Source organism: Ciconia boyciana, chromosome 5, assembly GCF_034638445.1.
Source record: "Ciconia boyciana chromosome 5, ASM3463844v1, whole genome shotgun sequence".
In the NCBI taxonomy this organism is placed as follows: Eukaryota; Metazoa; Chordata; class Aves; order Ciconiiformes; family Ciconiidae; genus Ciconia; species Ciconia boyciana.
This window is the reverse complement of record NC_132938.1, coordinates 10,018,728-10,036,978: the sequence shown is the minus strand read 5'-3', so window position 1 is coordinate 10,036,978 and position 18,251 is coordinate 10,018,728. Positions and strand designations below refer to the sequence as shown.

The 18,251-nt window shown below is 36.2% G+C and overlaps 1 protein-coding gene across 1 annotated transcript in view; it reads left to right on the top strand.

Moving 5' to 3' along the window:
* POLN (DNA polymerase nu) overlaps window positions 1-18,251 on the top strand; it is a 125,976-nt gene that overhangs the window by 32,026 nt on the left and 75,699 nt on the right. Inside the window, exons 9-15 of the mRNA XM_072861913.1 lie at window positions 30-90; window positions 301-365; window positions 1,191-1,274; window positions 1,712-1,801; window positions 4,954-5,010; window positions 5,813-5,866; window positions 6,104-6,169. Of these exons, the coding sequence (XP_072718014.1) occupies window positions 30-90; window positions 301-365; window positions 1,191-1,274; window positions 1,712-1,801; window positions 4,954-5,010; window positions 5,813-5,866; window positions 6,104-6,169 (477 nt within the window). The remainder of the gene's footprint in view (window positions 1-29; window positions 91-300; window positions 366-1,190; window positions 1,275-1,711; window positions 1,802-4,953; window positions 5,011-5,812; window positions 5,867-6,103; window positions 6,170-18,251) is intronic.

The window sequence follows — 18,251 nt, the reverse complement described above, 5'->3', positions numbered from 1 at the left end:
GAAGAATTTATTTATATCTTGCTTTACAGGTTCAAGGTTTGTGGAAATTATTTTGCACATTAGAGCTTCCACTTATCAAAATTCTGGCAGGTATGAAAGTTCAGTTCAAAATATGAATCTTCACTATTTTCACAAAGCTGCTGACTATGCTCAAGTAGAATGTTACACCTCAGAGTACTAAATGTTATCTTAGTCTCATAACAGCTGTGTGAGTTTGAGTTTCGATTTTACAGTCTTAAGAAGCATGTGAGATCAAAATTGTCAATTGTAAATGTTCTCAGTATATAATTGTATTTACAGTGATGGAAACACACAAAATACATGTGAACAAACAAGAACTGAAAAAAACATCAGAGATTCTGGGGGTAAATTTTGTCATTTATTCTTTTGGAAATTGTATAGCATCATCTTTCTGCTTTTACTGAGGAAAACTGATTAAAAAGAGGAGGAATATTTTTGTTTTGTCACATTTTACATGTCAGTTTGAGGTTTCTAGTATTTTTATTATTATAAATATAACTACTGATATTTACATTTTAGGATACTTCCATGTTTATTTAGGCAAGCAAAAAGGAGACGTTTGCTTCATTAGCCTTGCCCCAGAACTGAAATTGCTTTGCAAAATGCACAGGTCCTTTTGAGTTATGTGTTGTAGAGTAAAAATTGTAATGACCCTTTCTGAACCTACAGTTATCAGTAACCATCTTCCTAGGAACTAATAGATATTTCTGTCTCTCTTTGCAAATAAAACACTCTTTACAACTTACATGTTCTGAGAGTTCTAAGTTTGCCATTTCCCGATTGATAAAAATAGCTACAAGAGAGTCCTGTTTTGTAGCATAAAATCTAACTAGATAATCATAGTGGTCTGACAGATTATTAATTTATCAGAATAATTTGCATAGCTCTGTTTCTCACAGATCTCTATAGTCTTCAGTAACCTACATTATTTTTCCACAAATTTTGGTACTTTTTACTACAGTAAATCCCCTTCCCAGATCATGAAGAAATATAGATTAAATAGTATATGAGCAATCTACTAAACCAAATGTTGATAGCCGGCAATGATTAGCCATTATCAAGTACCCTATTTTTAAATAGAAGTCCAGTATACTCATTAACCTAGGAACTAGCAGATATTGAAGAAAATAATAATGTAAACAGAATAACTCTGATGTACTAATTTATAGTTGCGACTCAAAGAGCTTGAACAGGAAGCTCATCAAGTTGCTGGAGAACGATTCCTTTTGACCAGCAGTAGTCAACTCAGAGAGGTAATATTTATACTACTATTATTATGTAAGTTGTAAGTTCTGTAAATTGTTACTGATACAGAAGAATTATAAAGCATATAAAATTGTCCTTACAACTTCAGAATTCTTTTTCTTCAATATTCATTATCTTATTTTCTGTTTTTAATGGAGGACATACCAGGTTTTAATAAAACTGGCAATGTTGGATAATCTGTATTTGAATGTATTTACATAAATTTACATTTGATTTTAGTAAATACACTACTTTTTCAATAGCTCAAAAATGAAGATTTGATCTCTTCAATTCTGTGTTAGTTCTCTTTGCTACACTATGCTCTATTTTCCTTCAAATCTCTTTTCTAGACTTAAGTTCAGGCACCAAATAATTTTTCTTTCTGTTTCAGTACTTGGAACACTGAAACATTTCTCTTATGTGTTTTTTTTTTTTATTCCTGTAGGTACTATTTGAAAAGTTAAAACTGCATGCACTGTGTGAGAAAGTTCACAGAACTGAAATACAACAACTTGTGTCCACCTCAGAAGTTGTGGTGAGATGGGGAGGGGTTTTAAAACCATCTGCATGATTTAGCAAAACTTCTAAGTTGTATTCCACTGAAATTATCATTTGTCTAAAGTTTTCCTAACAGTCTTTATTTTTGTGTTGTACTAATCACACTTCATTTACTTATACCAGAAATGAAAGTTGCATTTAAAAAAAAAACAAACAACAAACTAGCTACAGAAGCTGAACTTTGGCTATAAACCAGGGCTAAAAACTTTAGTACCAGCATGCATGTATGACCATCTTCCTCAGAGGAGGGAGACTTTCTTACTGGTCAGATTTCGGTAGCTCAGTATGACTGGTTGGGTGAAAGAGACCACTGGTGAAAGAAAAAAACATTAATGTAAAATCTGCTGGTGAAGGAAATAGCAACCCAGACTTTCTCCTTGCCGTCAAGAGATTTGGGCTAAAACCATGTTGTCATCTTTTTATGGACCCTTAACTCATTCATTCATGCTACGTAAAGAGGTCTGTAGGAGATTATTTTATACCTGTGGTTTGAATTGGGAGTTGTCACTTTCTTTGTATGGTCCAGTGTTTTACTTGTGTGCATGAATTTTCCTCAGGCTGTATTTTCCTCTGTGGAGATGCTTGTCTTCAGTAAGAGTGGTTGCATTTGGAGTGAGATCTGCAGGATCTTATTAGAATCTTGTTCCCTTAGAGCAATGATGATCAAACAGTTTAGATACTTTGATACACCTGTACAAGACATCCAATGTATCTTCAGATTCAGCGCAATAAATATTGCACATATGAAGCTTCTCCAGTTCTTTCTTCTGTTCGTGTTGGAGCAGATAATTTTCAGCAATGCAGACATTCATGTGTGATCCCACACAAGTGCAGAAACCTGCCAAAAACGTTTCTCTAAAAATGAAGTCAAGATCAAACTGCAGACTTGAGGCAAATGTGGATGCCCGTTACTTCTCATAGAATCATAGAATTATTTAGGTTGGAAAAGACCCTTAAGATCATCAAGAACAACCATTAACCTAGCACTGCCAAGTCCACCACTAAACCATGTCCCTAAGCACCACATCTACACGTCCTTTAAATACCTCCAGGGATGGTGACTCCACCACTTCCCTGGGCAGCCTGTTCCAATGCTTGACAACCCTTTCGGTGAAGAAATTTTTCCTCATATCCAATCTAAACCTCCCCCAAATGGCGCAACTTGAGGCCATTTCCTCTCGTCCTATCACTTGTTACCTGGGAAAAGAGACTGACACCCACCTTGCTACAACCTCCTTTCAGGTAGTTGTAGAGAGCAAGAAGGTCTCCCCTCAGCCTCCTCTTCTCCAGGCTAAACAACCCCAGTTCCCTCAGCTGCTCCTCATCAGACTTCTGCTCTAGACCCTTCACCAGCTTCGTTGCCCTTCTCTGGACACGCTCCAGCACCTCAGTGTCTTTCTTGTAGTGAGGGACCCAAAACTGAACACAGTATTCAAGGTGCGGCCTCACCAGTGCTGAGTGCAGGGGCACGATCACTTCCCTAGTCCTGCTGGCCACGCTATTTCTGATACAAGCCAGGATGCTATTGGCCTTCTTGGCCACCTGGGCACACTGCTGGCTCATATTCAGCCACCTGTCAACCAACACCCCCAGGTCCTTTTCTGCCTGGCAGCTTTCCAGCCACTCTTCCCCAAGCCTGTAGCATTGCATGGGGTTGTTGTGACCCAAGTGCAGGACCTGGCACTTAGCCTTGTTGAATCTCATACAATTGGTCTCAGCCCATGGATCCAGCCTGTCCAGATCCCTCTGTAGAGCCTTCCTATCCTCAAGCAGATCAACACTCTCACCCAACTTGGCGTCATCTGCAAAGTTACTGAGGGTGCATTCGGTCCCCTTGTCCAGATCATTAATACATCATTTTATTAAGGTAATAATGGAGTTCCTTCTTAGAAGAGAAGATGCCTCTGTGTAGCTGCATCTGTTTCTGATTTGGTGCCGCAACTGTATTGCTCTAGTTTACATGGGAGTCAAATCAACTCATTGCTGAGAATGAACACCTCTGGGGAAGGTAGAAAGGTAGTATTTATTTCTCATGTGGGAAAGAGGAAATTCAACTTTTGGGCCAAGTGTCTGAACTACCAGATATTATCTCTGAGGTAACGTCAACAGTATAACCATAAAAACCACACACTACTCAAGGAGAAGGAGGTTTCATAGATCAAATATGTAATCTTGGAGAGCGACAGAACGTCTTGGGAGATGGGAGGGATCAGTGGAATAGAATGCATGTCATCTTTTTGTGGGAACGTAAGATTTGTTGCAGTAATCAAAGCAATGCTTTTATCTAGTCCAGTACTCTTTCCAACAATTGCTGAGACTTGGTTATTTGGAGAAAGGTAGGCTGAAACCTTCTAATAGATAAATACTAGATAATTAATCTTAATATGTTGTCTCTCCCTTGTAGCAAGAAAAAAACTTATGCTTTTAAATCTCTATTCTGGTACAGTTGTATCTATTTTTCACCCTGAACTGTTGTAGTTCCAGATATTTTTGTTGTACTTATAAATATCCAATCTCTATTTTAATAATTTTATTCTTTTTCTTAACAAAACTTTATGGAAATTTACAATCAAAGTAGTAAGAAATATGCTTTATTTTATTGCTTTTGGATTTGACAATTTCAATTTTTCTTGAAGGTCTCCTGGAACTTGTATTAGGGAACAAACAGGAGAAATTCTCCTGTTGGATTTTGTGTGTGTGTATAAATATGTATGTGTGTATATATGTATTATTTTGTATACTTTTATCATGTTCTCTCTTGCATTGATGCTGTCTAGCACAAAAAATAAACAAAGGACCATAAGTCACCCTCCTCCCCCCATGCCCCAGTGTTTTCAAAGTTGTTATGGAAAAGTTTTTATGTCTGCATGTCTTTTTTTGTCCCTGTCTAGGATAGGAAGGAAATTAAATGGGAAGGGGTAATCTCCAGCCCTCCTGCTGAAGGCAGGAAGGAATGAAGGCTTCCTTGGGCTTAGGGTGGGGTTGCTTGAAGGACATTATTCTTTAGCCAGTATTTTGTCCATTCAGCTTGGCAAGAAAATTTCTTCCCTCAAAACTTATTCTGTTAAGATTGTTAAATAATATAACTTATCAGAAAAGTAAACCAATAATTCATATTTTATTTTGCAGCTAAGTAAGTTGCAAGATCTTCATCCTTTGCCTAAGATAATTTTAGAATATCGTCAGGTGAGCTGATATTTTTCACATAACATAGTTGCACTGAAGCAGAATTAGCAAGAAATATAACACATTCACAGCTACATAAATTAAAAGTTGGCTCTAATGTAAGTTCATTCATATATTCATTTATATTTTGAAGTTGTAGGTATTCTAAAGAGTTTTTAAATTTAATGATTATACTTTTGTTTTGCACTGTTAGATTATAGCTAGCAAACAACTGTTGCAAAATTGGAAGACTTCACTGTTAAATTTGTCTAGCGCTATAAAGCACACTTGTAGGACAAAACTTATTTTTTTGAGTTCTGAAGAAATACTCTGCAGAAAGTGAAGGAGATAACTAGTTAGGGTTTTTTTTAGGTGACAAACTTCCTGAAAATCCAAAACGACCTAGTTAGTCTGCTCTCACACTTAATGTTTGGGTTTTCAGTGGATGAGTTTCCAAGATTAAAAAAAAAACAAAAACAAAACACAACCAAAAAAAGTGTGGGTTGGGTGTTTCTTTTTGTGTGTGTGGCTTTTTTGTGTAGTTTATTGACCTGGGGATAGAGGATGTAAAAGTATGAATTCCAATAGTTCATTTACTAGTATCTGCAAAGGCCTGGCTTTACGGTATGACTGAGCACTTACCTAACTTGTGCTAACAGGTCAAGCTGTTAGTGAGTATACATCCATTATTTACTAACATAAAACTGTCTTTTAAAAAAAGTCTACAAAACAAGTTAATATGCATTTGGAAATTAAGATCTTTAATTTGAAAAATCTCTTATTTTTGTAAATAAGCATTTATCTAAACTTTTATGTAATTTAGGTTCATAAGATGAAATCAACTTATGTGGATGGACTACAAACATACATGAGAAAGGTAGAAATATAAAAAATAGCCTGTAAAATATGGTATGTCAAATCATAAAAGGATGTGAAATAATTGCAGTGTTTACAGTTTAAGAACTTTTATATACGGAAAATTATGAAGTATTTCTTTTTTATTTTGTAGTCCTGATTGCAGTGAATTTTTATTACTGATACTTACATTAAATAACATTTAGATGTATGTCTTCATGCTTTTCTTTTTTGGGATTTTTACTTTACTTGACTACAGGGATTTATTTCCTCTACATGGAATCAGACAGGAACTGTGACTGGCAGACTTTCAGCCAAACATCCAGTAAGTGAACCTATTAGAAGATTTACATTTTAATTAGAATTAGAAATTAATATTATTTTTATAAAATATGTAATATATTTAACACACAAAATGTTTGTTTTCATCTAAGTCTAGCAGTTGCCATATTGTACGTAAATGGAGGACAGAAAAGGCTTATTAAATGGATGTTTTACTCTAGAACATTTATTCTTATGAATACTTTCTGTTATCTGTGGATCAGAATTTAATATTATTACCTGAAGTAGAGGGGTAGAATTGTGAGCCATACATGCACCCTCTAGACGTCCACTGAATACTTCTTTGAAATGGATTCCTGGTGTTCATGAACCACTCCTTGTAAAGGATCGGTGAGCCCTGGAAGGTATTCTAGGGATTCTGGAAAAAAAGGAAACTCTTTTTCTTTTGGAATTTGGCTTCAGGCCTCATAGCAGCGAAGGACTAAGCTGGCTATGCTGTTGCTCTGGAAGTCTTGCCAGATGCTTATCTGGCTGTGACACTTGGGCTCTTTGGTGCTTCCTCTCTTGTCTTTGGCTACAGTGGTCTCCACGTACATGCTTGTGCCTGGAATGTGTTTTATTTGTCTTTCTGGACTGCTAGAGGCTTGGGTTGGTTTTTTTTGCCAAAGTGGCCTTTTTAAGGGCATATTTGAATATATTTTATTATACCATTTTACTTGGAGTTTAGGAAGCATACTGGCCTTTGACTGCAGGGACTGGTGAGGCCTTTTGTGTTCCACTTCTGTTGCAGCCCATAGCTGCATGGATGAGTGTGCAGGACCTGGTGTGGGAGGAGACAGGGTTGCAGACTGCTTCAGGGGCTCAAGTCAAGGCATAGGCAGGGGAATAGCAGTAGACAAGTAGTGACTGCCTACCTGAGGAAATGTTCTGTTTGGTTTAATCATGCCCTTTCTTAGCAAAGACCTGACCTCTGGCCCTGTGGGAGAAGGGGCATAGATGCAGAAGTGGGACTTGGCTTGTGAAGGCTAGAGGGAATCCACGAGGCTGTCGTCCTTTTAACTTGTGCCAAAAAGTATTATCAGTTCTTATCCATGCAAGTTTGAGTACTGCTTATCTGTCTATGCAGGTACTAGCCTTAATGGCATATATTTACTAGCCTAAATGGCATTAGAAGCTTTCTGCAGTCTTGGGAGAAAGGCCATGGTCTTCCACAGCTCTGTCTAGGAGTAGAGATGTTAGACATAACGGTTATGTTGTGACACTTTGCATGGGTGGGCTCAAGTGGCTCCTTGCAAGTCCTGACTGGTGTGGTGACTTCTGGAGTTCTGGCAGAAACGTGTTCTGGGAGGTTTTCATCCTCACAATACTGGTGACTTCCTTAGCTCTTCTTTTACCTGTCTTCACAGTTCAGGTTTCATTTATATCTTCCTACCCTCATGGTACATATTTCCATACAATTTGTCATCGAACAATTTATAGGAAGTGCTTTTTGCTGAGTCAAAACCAGTGTCTAGGCTTCTGAATTAACAATGGAATGGAGGAATGTTGCTGGTGCTCCCACTTCTCATGCACCCAGATGGGGGAAAGTGATGGGAGAGAATGGAAAAGATGATCATGAAGGTCACAGTTTGCGAAATATTCTGATGTGATGCACAGGCATTTACGAGTCAGAGCTGAACAGACAGCTGTCTTGAACAACCGCATACAACACAAGGTGACCTTTGGCCCATCATGCTAAAATTGGCATGAAATCTACTTTTCTTAAAGGTTATTTTTCTCCAAAATAATGCTGCTAAAGTTAGCAGCCAGGGTTGCCTAAGGCTGGCTTTTCCTTATAAGGAAAAATGTTGGCATGGCTTTTTTTGTGTGAAATGTTTATGGAACTTATACCATCTGTTTCTGAATCATTTATTGATATAGAAGATATACTGCAGTGCTCAGTCACTTTACTAAGTGTTAAAGGATTGGAAAGATTCTTGCCAGAAATCATAAATATGATAGATATTTTTGCAGTTACTATGATGCTATGTCAAATTTTAGCTGAATATTTGCTGAGGTAGTTTATTTTTAAGTGTGTTTTAAAATGCTTTAAGGAGTGATTAAAGCAAAAGTTAAGTGTAAATCAGATAAAGTGAGAATTCAAATAGAAAAAAACCATCCCATTTGCTGCAGTGGTTGTGGGAGATGGGGTTCCAAACAAAGGTTTCTTTCTTTCATTTGTTTTGTAAAGGTAATGGATCTATCTGTCCTCTTTCCTTTAGGGCATTAAAAGGAGTCCAGGGGGGATTTACTCATAGGTTTAAGGGGAAATGACCAGACATAAGGTACAGAGCAGGATTTCTTTTCCAGATAAACTCTTCTGTGATCTTCTTTCAGACAAATCCATATCTGATGTATGGATGATGTATATTTTTGGTTGTATGTGGGTTTCTCTCAATAGATAAGCTTGTTCACATGAATTTTTATGACTTCTGTGTTGCAGCAACTTAGAGGGGGTTTCTTGGTAGAACTTTACTTCAGTGGCTCTCCATGTATACATCTATTTTAGTTTAACTGTGCGCTCCATTTCTTCTCATTTGGTTTCTTCTTCTACAGTATGTGTGCTGCATAATTAATGCCTTTTTCACAAGTAACAAAGCGTTATAACATAGTACATTGTTAAACAGGGACACATTTGATATTGTAGTCTCCTGCTATAGCGTTGTAACTGTCTATTTGCTACTCAATGAAAACCTGCATATCTGAAACCTAAAAGTAAATATAAACCCTAAAATTCTTCCATCAAATTATTTTGTAATATATCCATAGGCTAGTTATTTTTTCCAATCTATGATGGATTGCTTATGACTATTAGGGGAAGTTAATTAGCTTTATTATTTGGATATGTTATTTTAAATTAGTTTTTGTATAAATATATTAGTCTTGTCTACATTAGGATACTTCTTTATTATATTGCTCATAGATAACTTTCCTATTAAATATATTTATTACATTCATAAAGACCTGTTCGTGTTCTCCAAACCCACCTTTGAAATACCACTTTCCAGCCTCTCACCTTTTAAAGCTAAAATAAGTCATGACAGAGTTGGAAAGGCATAAAGCCAATTAAGATCAAGGCTTTTTCAAAATGAACAGAGAGAAATCCTAACTCAAGATCTAAAGATTGCATATAATTGGATGTTATAATTTGGTTGAAGATGTAAACTTCTGTGCTAGAATCAGATATTCTGTATTAAGGTTTCTTTCCTCCAGGCTTCTGCAGCAGAGAAAACTGAAATGCTACTAATGAGTTTACACTTCTATACTTCAGAAGATGTTTGTATCATTAAACTAAAAAGCATAAAGTTGTGGGCCTCAGGGGCATTTTCTTCCTTTTAGTAACAAAAAGTTATGCTGAAAATAAATAAAATTTTTTACCTTCTCAGACCAAGGGGGGGGGGGGAAACCATTCCTATTTCTCCCCAGGAAAAATGCTTTTACCAGCTTGTCCAAAAAGGCAAAGAAATAAAATAATTTAACCTGTCAATCAAAGAAGCATGTTAGCTTTTAATTTGGAAAGCAGGAATGTAATTTGAAGGAGAAACTAATTAAGGTGTGTTGAATGTTAATGTGCTCAAAGAAGGACGATAAAAACCCTGAAATATTGGATATACCTCAGTCTCTCCAACAGATATAAGTAATATTTTCTGATAGTGAATGCATGATAGAGAATTGCATGCTTGTTTATTAGAAAATGTCTGTTACTAGTAACGTTTGGAATATGAATAATAAATTACCCATCTGGTTTTCGTTCTAATGGGAGAGAGAATCTTTTGAAGTAGAGACCCCTCTGAGCAATTGCCATCAAAAATTAGTCTGTTCTGTCAATTAACTTAACAAACCAGTTTTTCTGATTATCCATACTGTATCTGTATTACTTCCCTTCTGGGCTGTCTTCTGGAGTGAATGGACTAATTCTCTCTGAGATAAAACTCAAATGTAGTTTTGGAATATTTTTGGGATGGCTTATGGACAGTGTGGATGAGATGCTGCCTGTTTGTCTCCCTTTCATAACACTATCCCAATAGGTTTTACATCCTTAGCATACCCACATGCATACACCAAGCAAGGTGGACTGTCAGAAACACGCTATCAAAACTATTGTGACACCTCTCAAATTTCAGGCTTTTTGTCCCAGGCCTCATTAAGGCTACAGGCTGATCTGTGATACTACCAATAGTCTTTCTGAAAGTTTATAGTCTATAGTCACAATTGGATTCCAACACAAACAGGATGTTCTACAAGGTATTTCAGTAGTGGTGAGCTGCTGTACAAATTTGAAGTGTCCTATTTTTCCCCTGTCCCTTTGCTTCACAGCTTTTAGAAGGCTTTGGCAGAGCTGATGCAATGTAAGGAGCCAGACACCAAGTCTGGGAGCAGAGATGTGATCACATCTTTTTTTTTTTTTTTTTTTTTTGGCTTCCAGAAATGAGCCAATGCCTTGACTGCTTTTGAAATTGCACTATTAGGAATATAATTTTTGTAAACTTGTTCTCATACACTCTCCTACTGAAATGAATGTTGACTTAAAACGGACAGACAGAATGGGTCTTACATTTGCATTGATCTTACTTGAGTGTGTTTTCTATTTTTTTTAAAAAGTACGTTTATTGGAAAGGACTGGGGATAGGCAAGTTAGACACATTACAGGTTCGTACAAAACATATTGTCAGAAGTCTTCTATAGTGTCATCTAGGCTAACAAAATAATTTTTAGGTAAGTATGCTCTGATGTGGGCTTCACTAAAGTAATGGTAGGTTGTCTTAACAGAGATGAGAATGCCTATGTGTTTTCTTGGACCTTTGGATCAAAGAAATTTAGTGTCATATTTTCTAGTCAGTGCAAACAACCATCACTCAGATGAGCTGATATGCTATTAGAGAAAGTCAGAGCACGCATGCCATTTGTTATGGTTGGTCTGTGTTCTCTGAGTATCTCTTGCATTCGGAATGTATTTTTGTGCCATCTTTTCAGTATATTTATTCCAATACTCTTGAGTCATATGCTGATTATGATTGCATTAATAGCACTAAAATAGTATCTCATTTTATGAGTATTTAGAGTTTTGATGTTTTTACAGTCTCTTCTGTTGTTGCTTTGTTTTTTTAGAGGTATATTTTAGCAAAGGCTTTAGCATTTAAAGAAACCATATTTACAACGTTGGAGACAGAAGTTCTCTACCTCCTCTCTTTCTTCTTCACTCATCACAGTTTTTGTTTTATGATAGGGAAATTTTAAAAATTAGTGAATGAGCACGTTGACAAGACTAGTTCAATTGCATTCATGATGACAATTTACACTACGTTAACATTACAGTAGGATATTCTTAGTTATTGGTGTGACAACTACAGTATGAAAAGTCAGTTAGTCGTATCATAACACTCATGTCTGATGCTCCAGAACATCATCATGTTGATTTTATATCCAAAGGCAGAAATAAGGCTTCTGCATCATAGACCTTTGTTCTCTTAGCATCTCGAGTACACATAGCATCCTTTTCTATGATATATGCACGTCTTTGGCATTCTCTGTAGTAATGCTCCTGATTTGTATAAATTCATTAATCTCATGGTGAGTGTGGTGTATCCAATACATGGACTACATTTTACAGCATAATGTTTTCCATTTGGCTCAGTAAAGCTTGGAGCATCATCTGGGCTGTAATTCTGTAGTAACAAGAGCAGTTCAATCATGTATATAACTTCTCTCCTATTTGGGATTATCTTTGCATGTATAATTGTTCTGTGTGTTATTTAAAGAAGGATAATGTGTAGCCAGTATAAATCTGCTTCTATGCAGTAATCAACATACAAAATGCTTGCATTTTATTTATGCAGGATAAGATAGGGAGTCTGTCATTATTTCTTCTACAAACTAAACATAAGCACAGAAATACAGAGAGCAATTAAAATTAACAGCTCAAAAATGAAGATTCTATACAACTCGGAATAATATCAGCTACAGTATTTTTAGCATGTTATGAAATACTGACTGTGGAGGCTGAATTCCTCCTTCACTCTCCTTTAGTTTCTGGCAAAAAGCTCCTCAGAGGAGCTTAGACTTGTAGAAATGGGAGAAAAAAGTTCCTGTAAAATTTTCTGGTGCTAGAGCGATGATGGCACTGCATCCTTCCACTTGTTCCATTAAAATTCGAAGATACTACATTTCAATACAGTATGTATAAGTTAAATTGTCAGCACTTGAGTGCCTACTGCTGTTGAATGTTAAGGTAGTTGGTTACATGCTGATTCATTTTATCCTTTGAATGGCCTTTGCCAGCAATGTTTTGGGAATGCTGCAGGTAGAAGCCAAAACTATGCACTGATCATGTTTTAGAAATCCATGATGGAATATAGCTAGTGCTACTGCCAGGTTATTTTTCTCTAATATGAACATGACTGGAGCACATAGCTAACAAGAAACAAACTTAGCATCATATTTGATCAAAACAAGTGGTTTTTTAGCTAGGTAGCTTTCGCTACCTTACAAATTAAAAGGTGTTTTAAAGTGAAGTAATTATAGTAATATCTATTACTTAGAGTATCCTGTTACAGAAGTTAATCTATACTCTGTGTTGTGTCTCTTGGAATTTTATTAAGTCCAATTCCATGTAGTTTTAGAATAGTTTAAGAGCAATGTTATCATGGTATTTGGTTACAAGAAACAAGTAGTGCCAAGTAGTCTCAATGTGGTCACAGTCATTGTACCTCTGTACTGAGGAATTTAATAGAGCCCATGTCCTACTGAGTTCATTTTCACTGTCCTCATCTGTAAGACAGTTGCTCAAATTGGATCTTCAGCTATGTGCAGAAACACATATATGATTTTTATATTAGTTTAAATATTTGTGTGCCTATTTGTTATGAAGTTGTCTGTTGGTACCTCTTGTGAGTTGATTAAGATTTTGGAAATTCTGCTTGAAGATTTTTTTATTCTTCATATGAAGAATATTCTCATTAGTGGGATTTTTAGATATACACTTTTAGGAAATACTTAAAGCTTGGAGACTTCTGAGAGGACAACTAAAAAAAAAATCTCAGGCACACAGATTATGTCTTGTCTTACAGGTTCTCAAAAGTGAGAGGTGTTAGCATATTCCTCTAATGGCTGAATTCCTTTTTGCAAGGACAAAATATGGTCTAATTCTGATCTCAGCGTAGATTTAATTGTTTTAACATAACAGAAGTATGTAAATAGTTTATTTTTCTATAGTGTTCTACTGTACATTGTTCTTCTCCCATTCTGTATCTCAGTCAGCAAAAATTACTTCAAAAAATCTGAGAGTTCTGACAAGACAAAAAATGGAGGAGACAGAAATTAAGAATGATAGAAAGAGAATGGATTATAGGGGAAGACCAAAAGTTAGGTACAGCGAAAGAGACTTCTTGTCTTGGATGGTCCAGTTTTCAGATAGTACTGATTTTCAAAAGCTTTGTTGTTGGTACCCCAAAGAATTTCAGGAAAATTATCTCTGTAGCTCTACATCCCTATTACATTCAGCTTTCTCTGCTGACAGTTCTTTTTTTTCTATGTAAATGAGTGGAAAATTTGCCAATTCTTTATTTCCTCAGCATCCTTTCATAAAACCTCAGGAAAATTCACCCAGAGTTTTGAAGATGGATGCACTCTCTCAGGTTTGGAACAACAACAACAACAAAATAGTGGTTTGTATAAGGGTCACTGCAGATAGACAGAACAGGACAGAGGTCATCTTGCTGACTTCTACATGGCCTTGTTGTCCTTAGTTCTCCCATACTAACGTGATCATCTGCTGGCTGTGGCTGTTGGGAACTTGTAGTTAAGGACCACTTCTATCAAATCAAGAATTGTCCTTTCTTCGCTGTAAGCAAAGAAAGAGACATTGGTTATTTAGGTTTCCTTTGACTCCTTCAATCATCCTCCTGTTCACAGCTGTTTGTAGCCTTTTAAGAGGAACTCCCTGCTAACGTATGCTCAGTGAATTCCTCAGTATGTGGAACAATCTTGTTTGAGATGCTAAATTTTACCGTTTCATAAAACAACTGTTACATCTTTTCTTTAGAAAGTAAATTCCTCCAGTCTGGAAATCTTGTCATTTTTCATGTGTTTAAAGCTCTAGTATTTGTACCTTTGGGCAACGTTCCCTTGACACTGTTTACTTTAAAGCTATAATATACCGCTAGTATACAACTGCTACAATATTTACTAGCTCCAACTGCCACTCAAAGGGTTGTTATCTCTATGCCTTAGCACTGTTTTTTCACCAAAACCAAATCATATCTTCTTGGAGTTCATCCCAGAGTTTAATAGCCTCCTGTATTAATGAACATTAGTTTAACAGAGCTTATGTTCTGAGTATAATTTTCTTTCAGGAAAATGAAATTAAATAAGTAATTAAATTTAGTCAGTTTATATATGGGGAAACAAAAGCAGTCTTTGTCTCTTTGAAAGATGCGTAGAGCTACGTATATACAAACTCCCTTGCTTGCTGTGCAAAGGTTAATAATCTGTCAGTATATAACCAAGCATCTGGGCTGAACCCATGATTTGACAAAATAATTTGTCAAATCAATAAGTTAGTAAAATAAAATATTTTTTGTTATTTTAAAAATCACTCATTGAGTCCTTTCTCATGTGCTGCTACAACATTATTACCTGAGGTCATTGCCAGGTCTACATTTCAAAGGATATGGCAGAAAGAGGATTAGTCATAGGAAATCAAATACACTATTCTTATGGCTGACTCTCTAAAGTAAGAAGTTGGTATTTTTGGTTGCCCTTTTCTTCCCTTGTATGCACTTTGAAAGCTGCTTAAGCTTGTGGGAAGATGATTAATTACTTCTAAGTCTCCCACTCGACTGACATCTAAAACCTTGATAATTCTGTGCTGCTGGGTAAGGCAAGAGGGGAGTGCATTACCTTCGAATGATTGCTCACTGCTGAAAAACAGTAACTAGTACCAAAAATTAAGAAATCCTTTACCAGAAGTCTGTATGATTCTGTGTTTTTTGACAAAGAAAATAGATGTCTTTCATTTTTAACTAGCCACTAGGTGGCAATTGCAGACAAGCCAAGGTTTGCTTAGGAATGCATGTACACATACATACCAGGCTGGTATTGCTATGGTGACCCTGTTCATTTTCATATTTTCTCTACTTATTGAGCTACATGCTGTATTTTAAAAATTAGATCTTCAGACTGTCTTGAAATTGTGTCTCATATAGAAGTCACAGAAAATAACTGTTTATTCCTTTACAATAATAAATAAATGCTGCTACGGACAATAATTAAATATGGCAATTTTCCAAAAGAGAAATCATGAAGGTTTGTTCTTTTGTTTTGTTTTTTTCTGTTGTCTAATTTCTCATTAGTGAGTTGCCACCAACTTTGGAGGTGCCAGACGAGTGAATTTGATACTGTGAGTGCCCTCAGGACTCGAAGTCTTGTTCTGCATTGCAAAAATACTACTTTGGGTAGTGTGCAGTTTTCCTCGCTATTTCTCCAGCAGCTTTGGCCTTTAACAAAGGAGCCAGCAGACTGTTGACAGTTAAAGAAGTAGCTCACTGAACTTGTGCTTACATTTCTTCTCAAATTGATTAACTGAGCTATGAGAGCACAATTTATCAATAGGGGCAGTCCCATGTAGAGCAAGAAGAGACAACTGAAAGAGAAGGAAAAGGAGTGAGAAAATTTTGAAGAAGCAAATAATCGGGGGAAAAAATCCACTACAAGAATAAAAAGCAAAAAGTAATTGGAGATACAGAATATAAAGCTCAAAGGAATTGTCATCTATCTATCTATTATCATTGTAATGAAATCTGGTCTTACAGACCAAAGTATTACTTCTGCTCCAAAAGTAATACAATGCTAGTCATCAAACAGATTCCATGAATTTTAAAGCTTACTTTGTGTTTCATTGTGTAAAGCTGAGTTCTTGTTCAAAGAAAACAGTTGTGGCCTAATTATTTTAATAAACTTTCTGGAGAAGAAGATACTAAGGGAAACTCCAGAAACTTTTGGACTTATAATGCTTCAGTTTTTGATGGAGTGCTACATTTCATGAGATAAACTAGAATTTTGCTGGTCTGAACTTTTTTCAAACAGAAGAGAAAATCTGTGTTTTTCTCAAGTAGTAGGAAATAATTGATTTCCTGGAAACAACAGCTATTAAAGTAATTGAATCTGAGATGATCACAGTCCCAGTAAATATTCCTGCTTATAAGAAATGCAACTAGTTTTTGCTATTTGCTGGCATTGGTAGCCACAGTAAAACAGTATTTAATTCCTCTATTGTCTTTATTTTGCTCTAATGTTTGACACTATGCCTCACTGTAACAGCAGGTGGATTAGTTGCCACATCAAAGGATTATAATTTTACCTGGTCTAACTGCTTCCTTATATCTGTTCAGTCTAACTCCTTGGCTGGTTTTAATCATCCCTTGCAACACATCCATGCTGTATACATTTACGAATGGATACTCTTATCTCAGTAGTAAGTTTTGTCTCTGTTCTTATTTTTAAATAAGTCCTTAGATCAGTGCAGGAATTAATGAGAATCAAACGTCCGTAGAATCGTCTGCAGCCACCTCCGTGCATTCCCATTTATGTCAGTAACTTACTGTCGGTTTTCTTCTGTTCCCCTGCCTGCAGTTTGTAGGTTTTCAGACAGACATATTCCATAGATATTTAGAAATGCATGCAGATCTGAGCGGTTAGTAGATTAATGAGCCATTTTCTAGTAAAAAAGAATATACACGTGGCTATAAATGCCTTTGTATACATATATAGACATCTATTTCTAGGGAGTTACCAGGGCTGACTGGGGCTATTTGCTCAAAAAATAGCAATTTATGCTACTGAAAATGTATATGGAGAGGAAGAGAGAGGTATGGGTTAGTTGAATCAATATAAATATCTGAAAGGGAAATTTAACATAGGAAATATGATCAACAACCCTACTTGACACAGAGTAAGAAATAATTAAAATGCACCACCAGCCTCTGTGATTAGGTGAAGTCTAACTATACTGACTTCAAAGGTAATTTATCCAATATATATCTGTATTCTGTAATCCTTTGAAAGAACCAAAATAACATAGTTTTTTAACCTAGGAAGGAATCAAAAAGCAATTGCAAATGTACATGTAGAATTTTGGATACCAAAATGGCAAGTTCAACAGAAAGTGTAACTGATGGAGAATTAACTCATCAAACTGGGAACTGTATGTTATTTGTTGGATTTTGATTAAGTTTTGTTTTCATTGATAATTCTATTCTTCTTTGATACAATGGCTTTCCTTATGGATTAGAGCATCCTTTTTGCAAGGCTTGAATGCTTTATGAGAAAGCTGTGTTTGTGAGGCTGTAAAAGAGACATCAAGAGTCCATCAATTCTGAGTCGCCTTGCCAAAGTGAAGTCTGTCATTGTTTCTGAATGGCTCTGTATACAGAAGCTAACTATGTAGGCAAGAATCTACACTGTCTTCACCTGAAACAAAAGACAAAAGCAGAACAACTTTTAGTAGAGGTATTTTCAGAACCAAGAAAACAGATTTCTAACCTGTGCTAAAATACCAAAGTAAGGAATGCATCAGGATCATCAGTCAGGATGGATTATAGTGGCAAAAATTCAGATTATGGAGGTAGAAGGAAAGAAATCAGCAGTCTGTGTTTCAACATGTAGTTTTAATCTAGTGTTCCTAGTGAGATTTTTTTTTTTCTGCCATGCCTAAGCTCCCTGCTTTTCCAGCATGGTGTTTTCTGAGGAGTTTAACTAAAAAACAGTGATCCAACAACCATCTAGATGCTGGGAAAATGTGTCAAGTAACTGAAATTGTAAAGGAGGTGGTGAATTGATGGAGTGCTAGGTCCCTGTGTGGCAGGTCCACTGCCAAAGAACCATGTCAGCTTTCAACACCCAGGAAAAAGACAGCCAGTCTGCATTTATTATACCCAAAGTGACTTTAGTGCAGATCAGATTCAGTGCTTTTTTCTTTTAAGTTTGATAACTGTATTACAAAATTTAATCTTTAATGATCTAATGCTTGTAGTGGGGAAAAAAAGAGCGAGGGTTTCACTGACAACAAAAAGGTGAAAAACGAAAGAGTA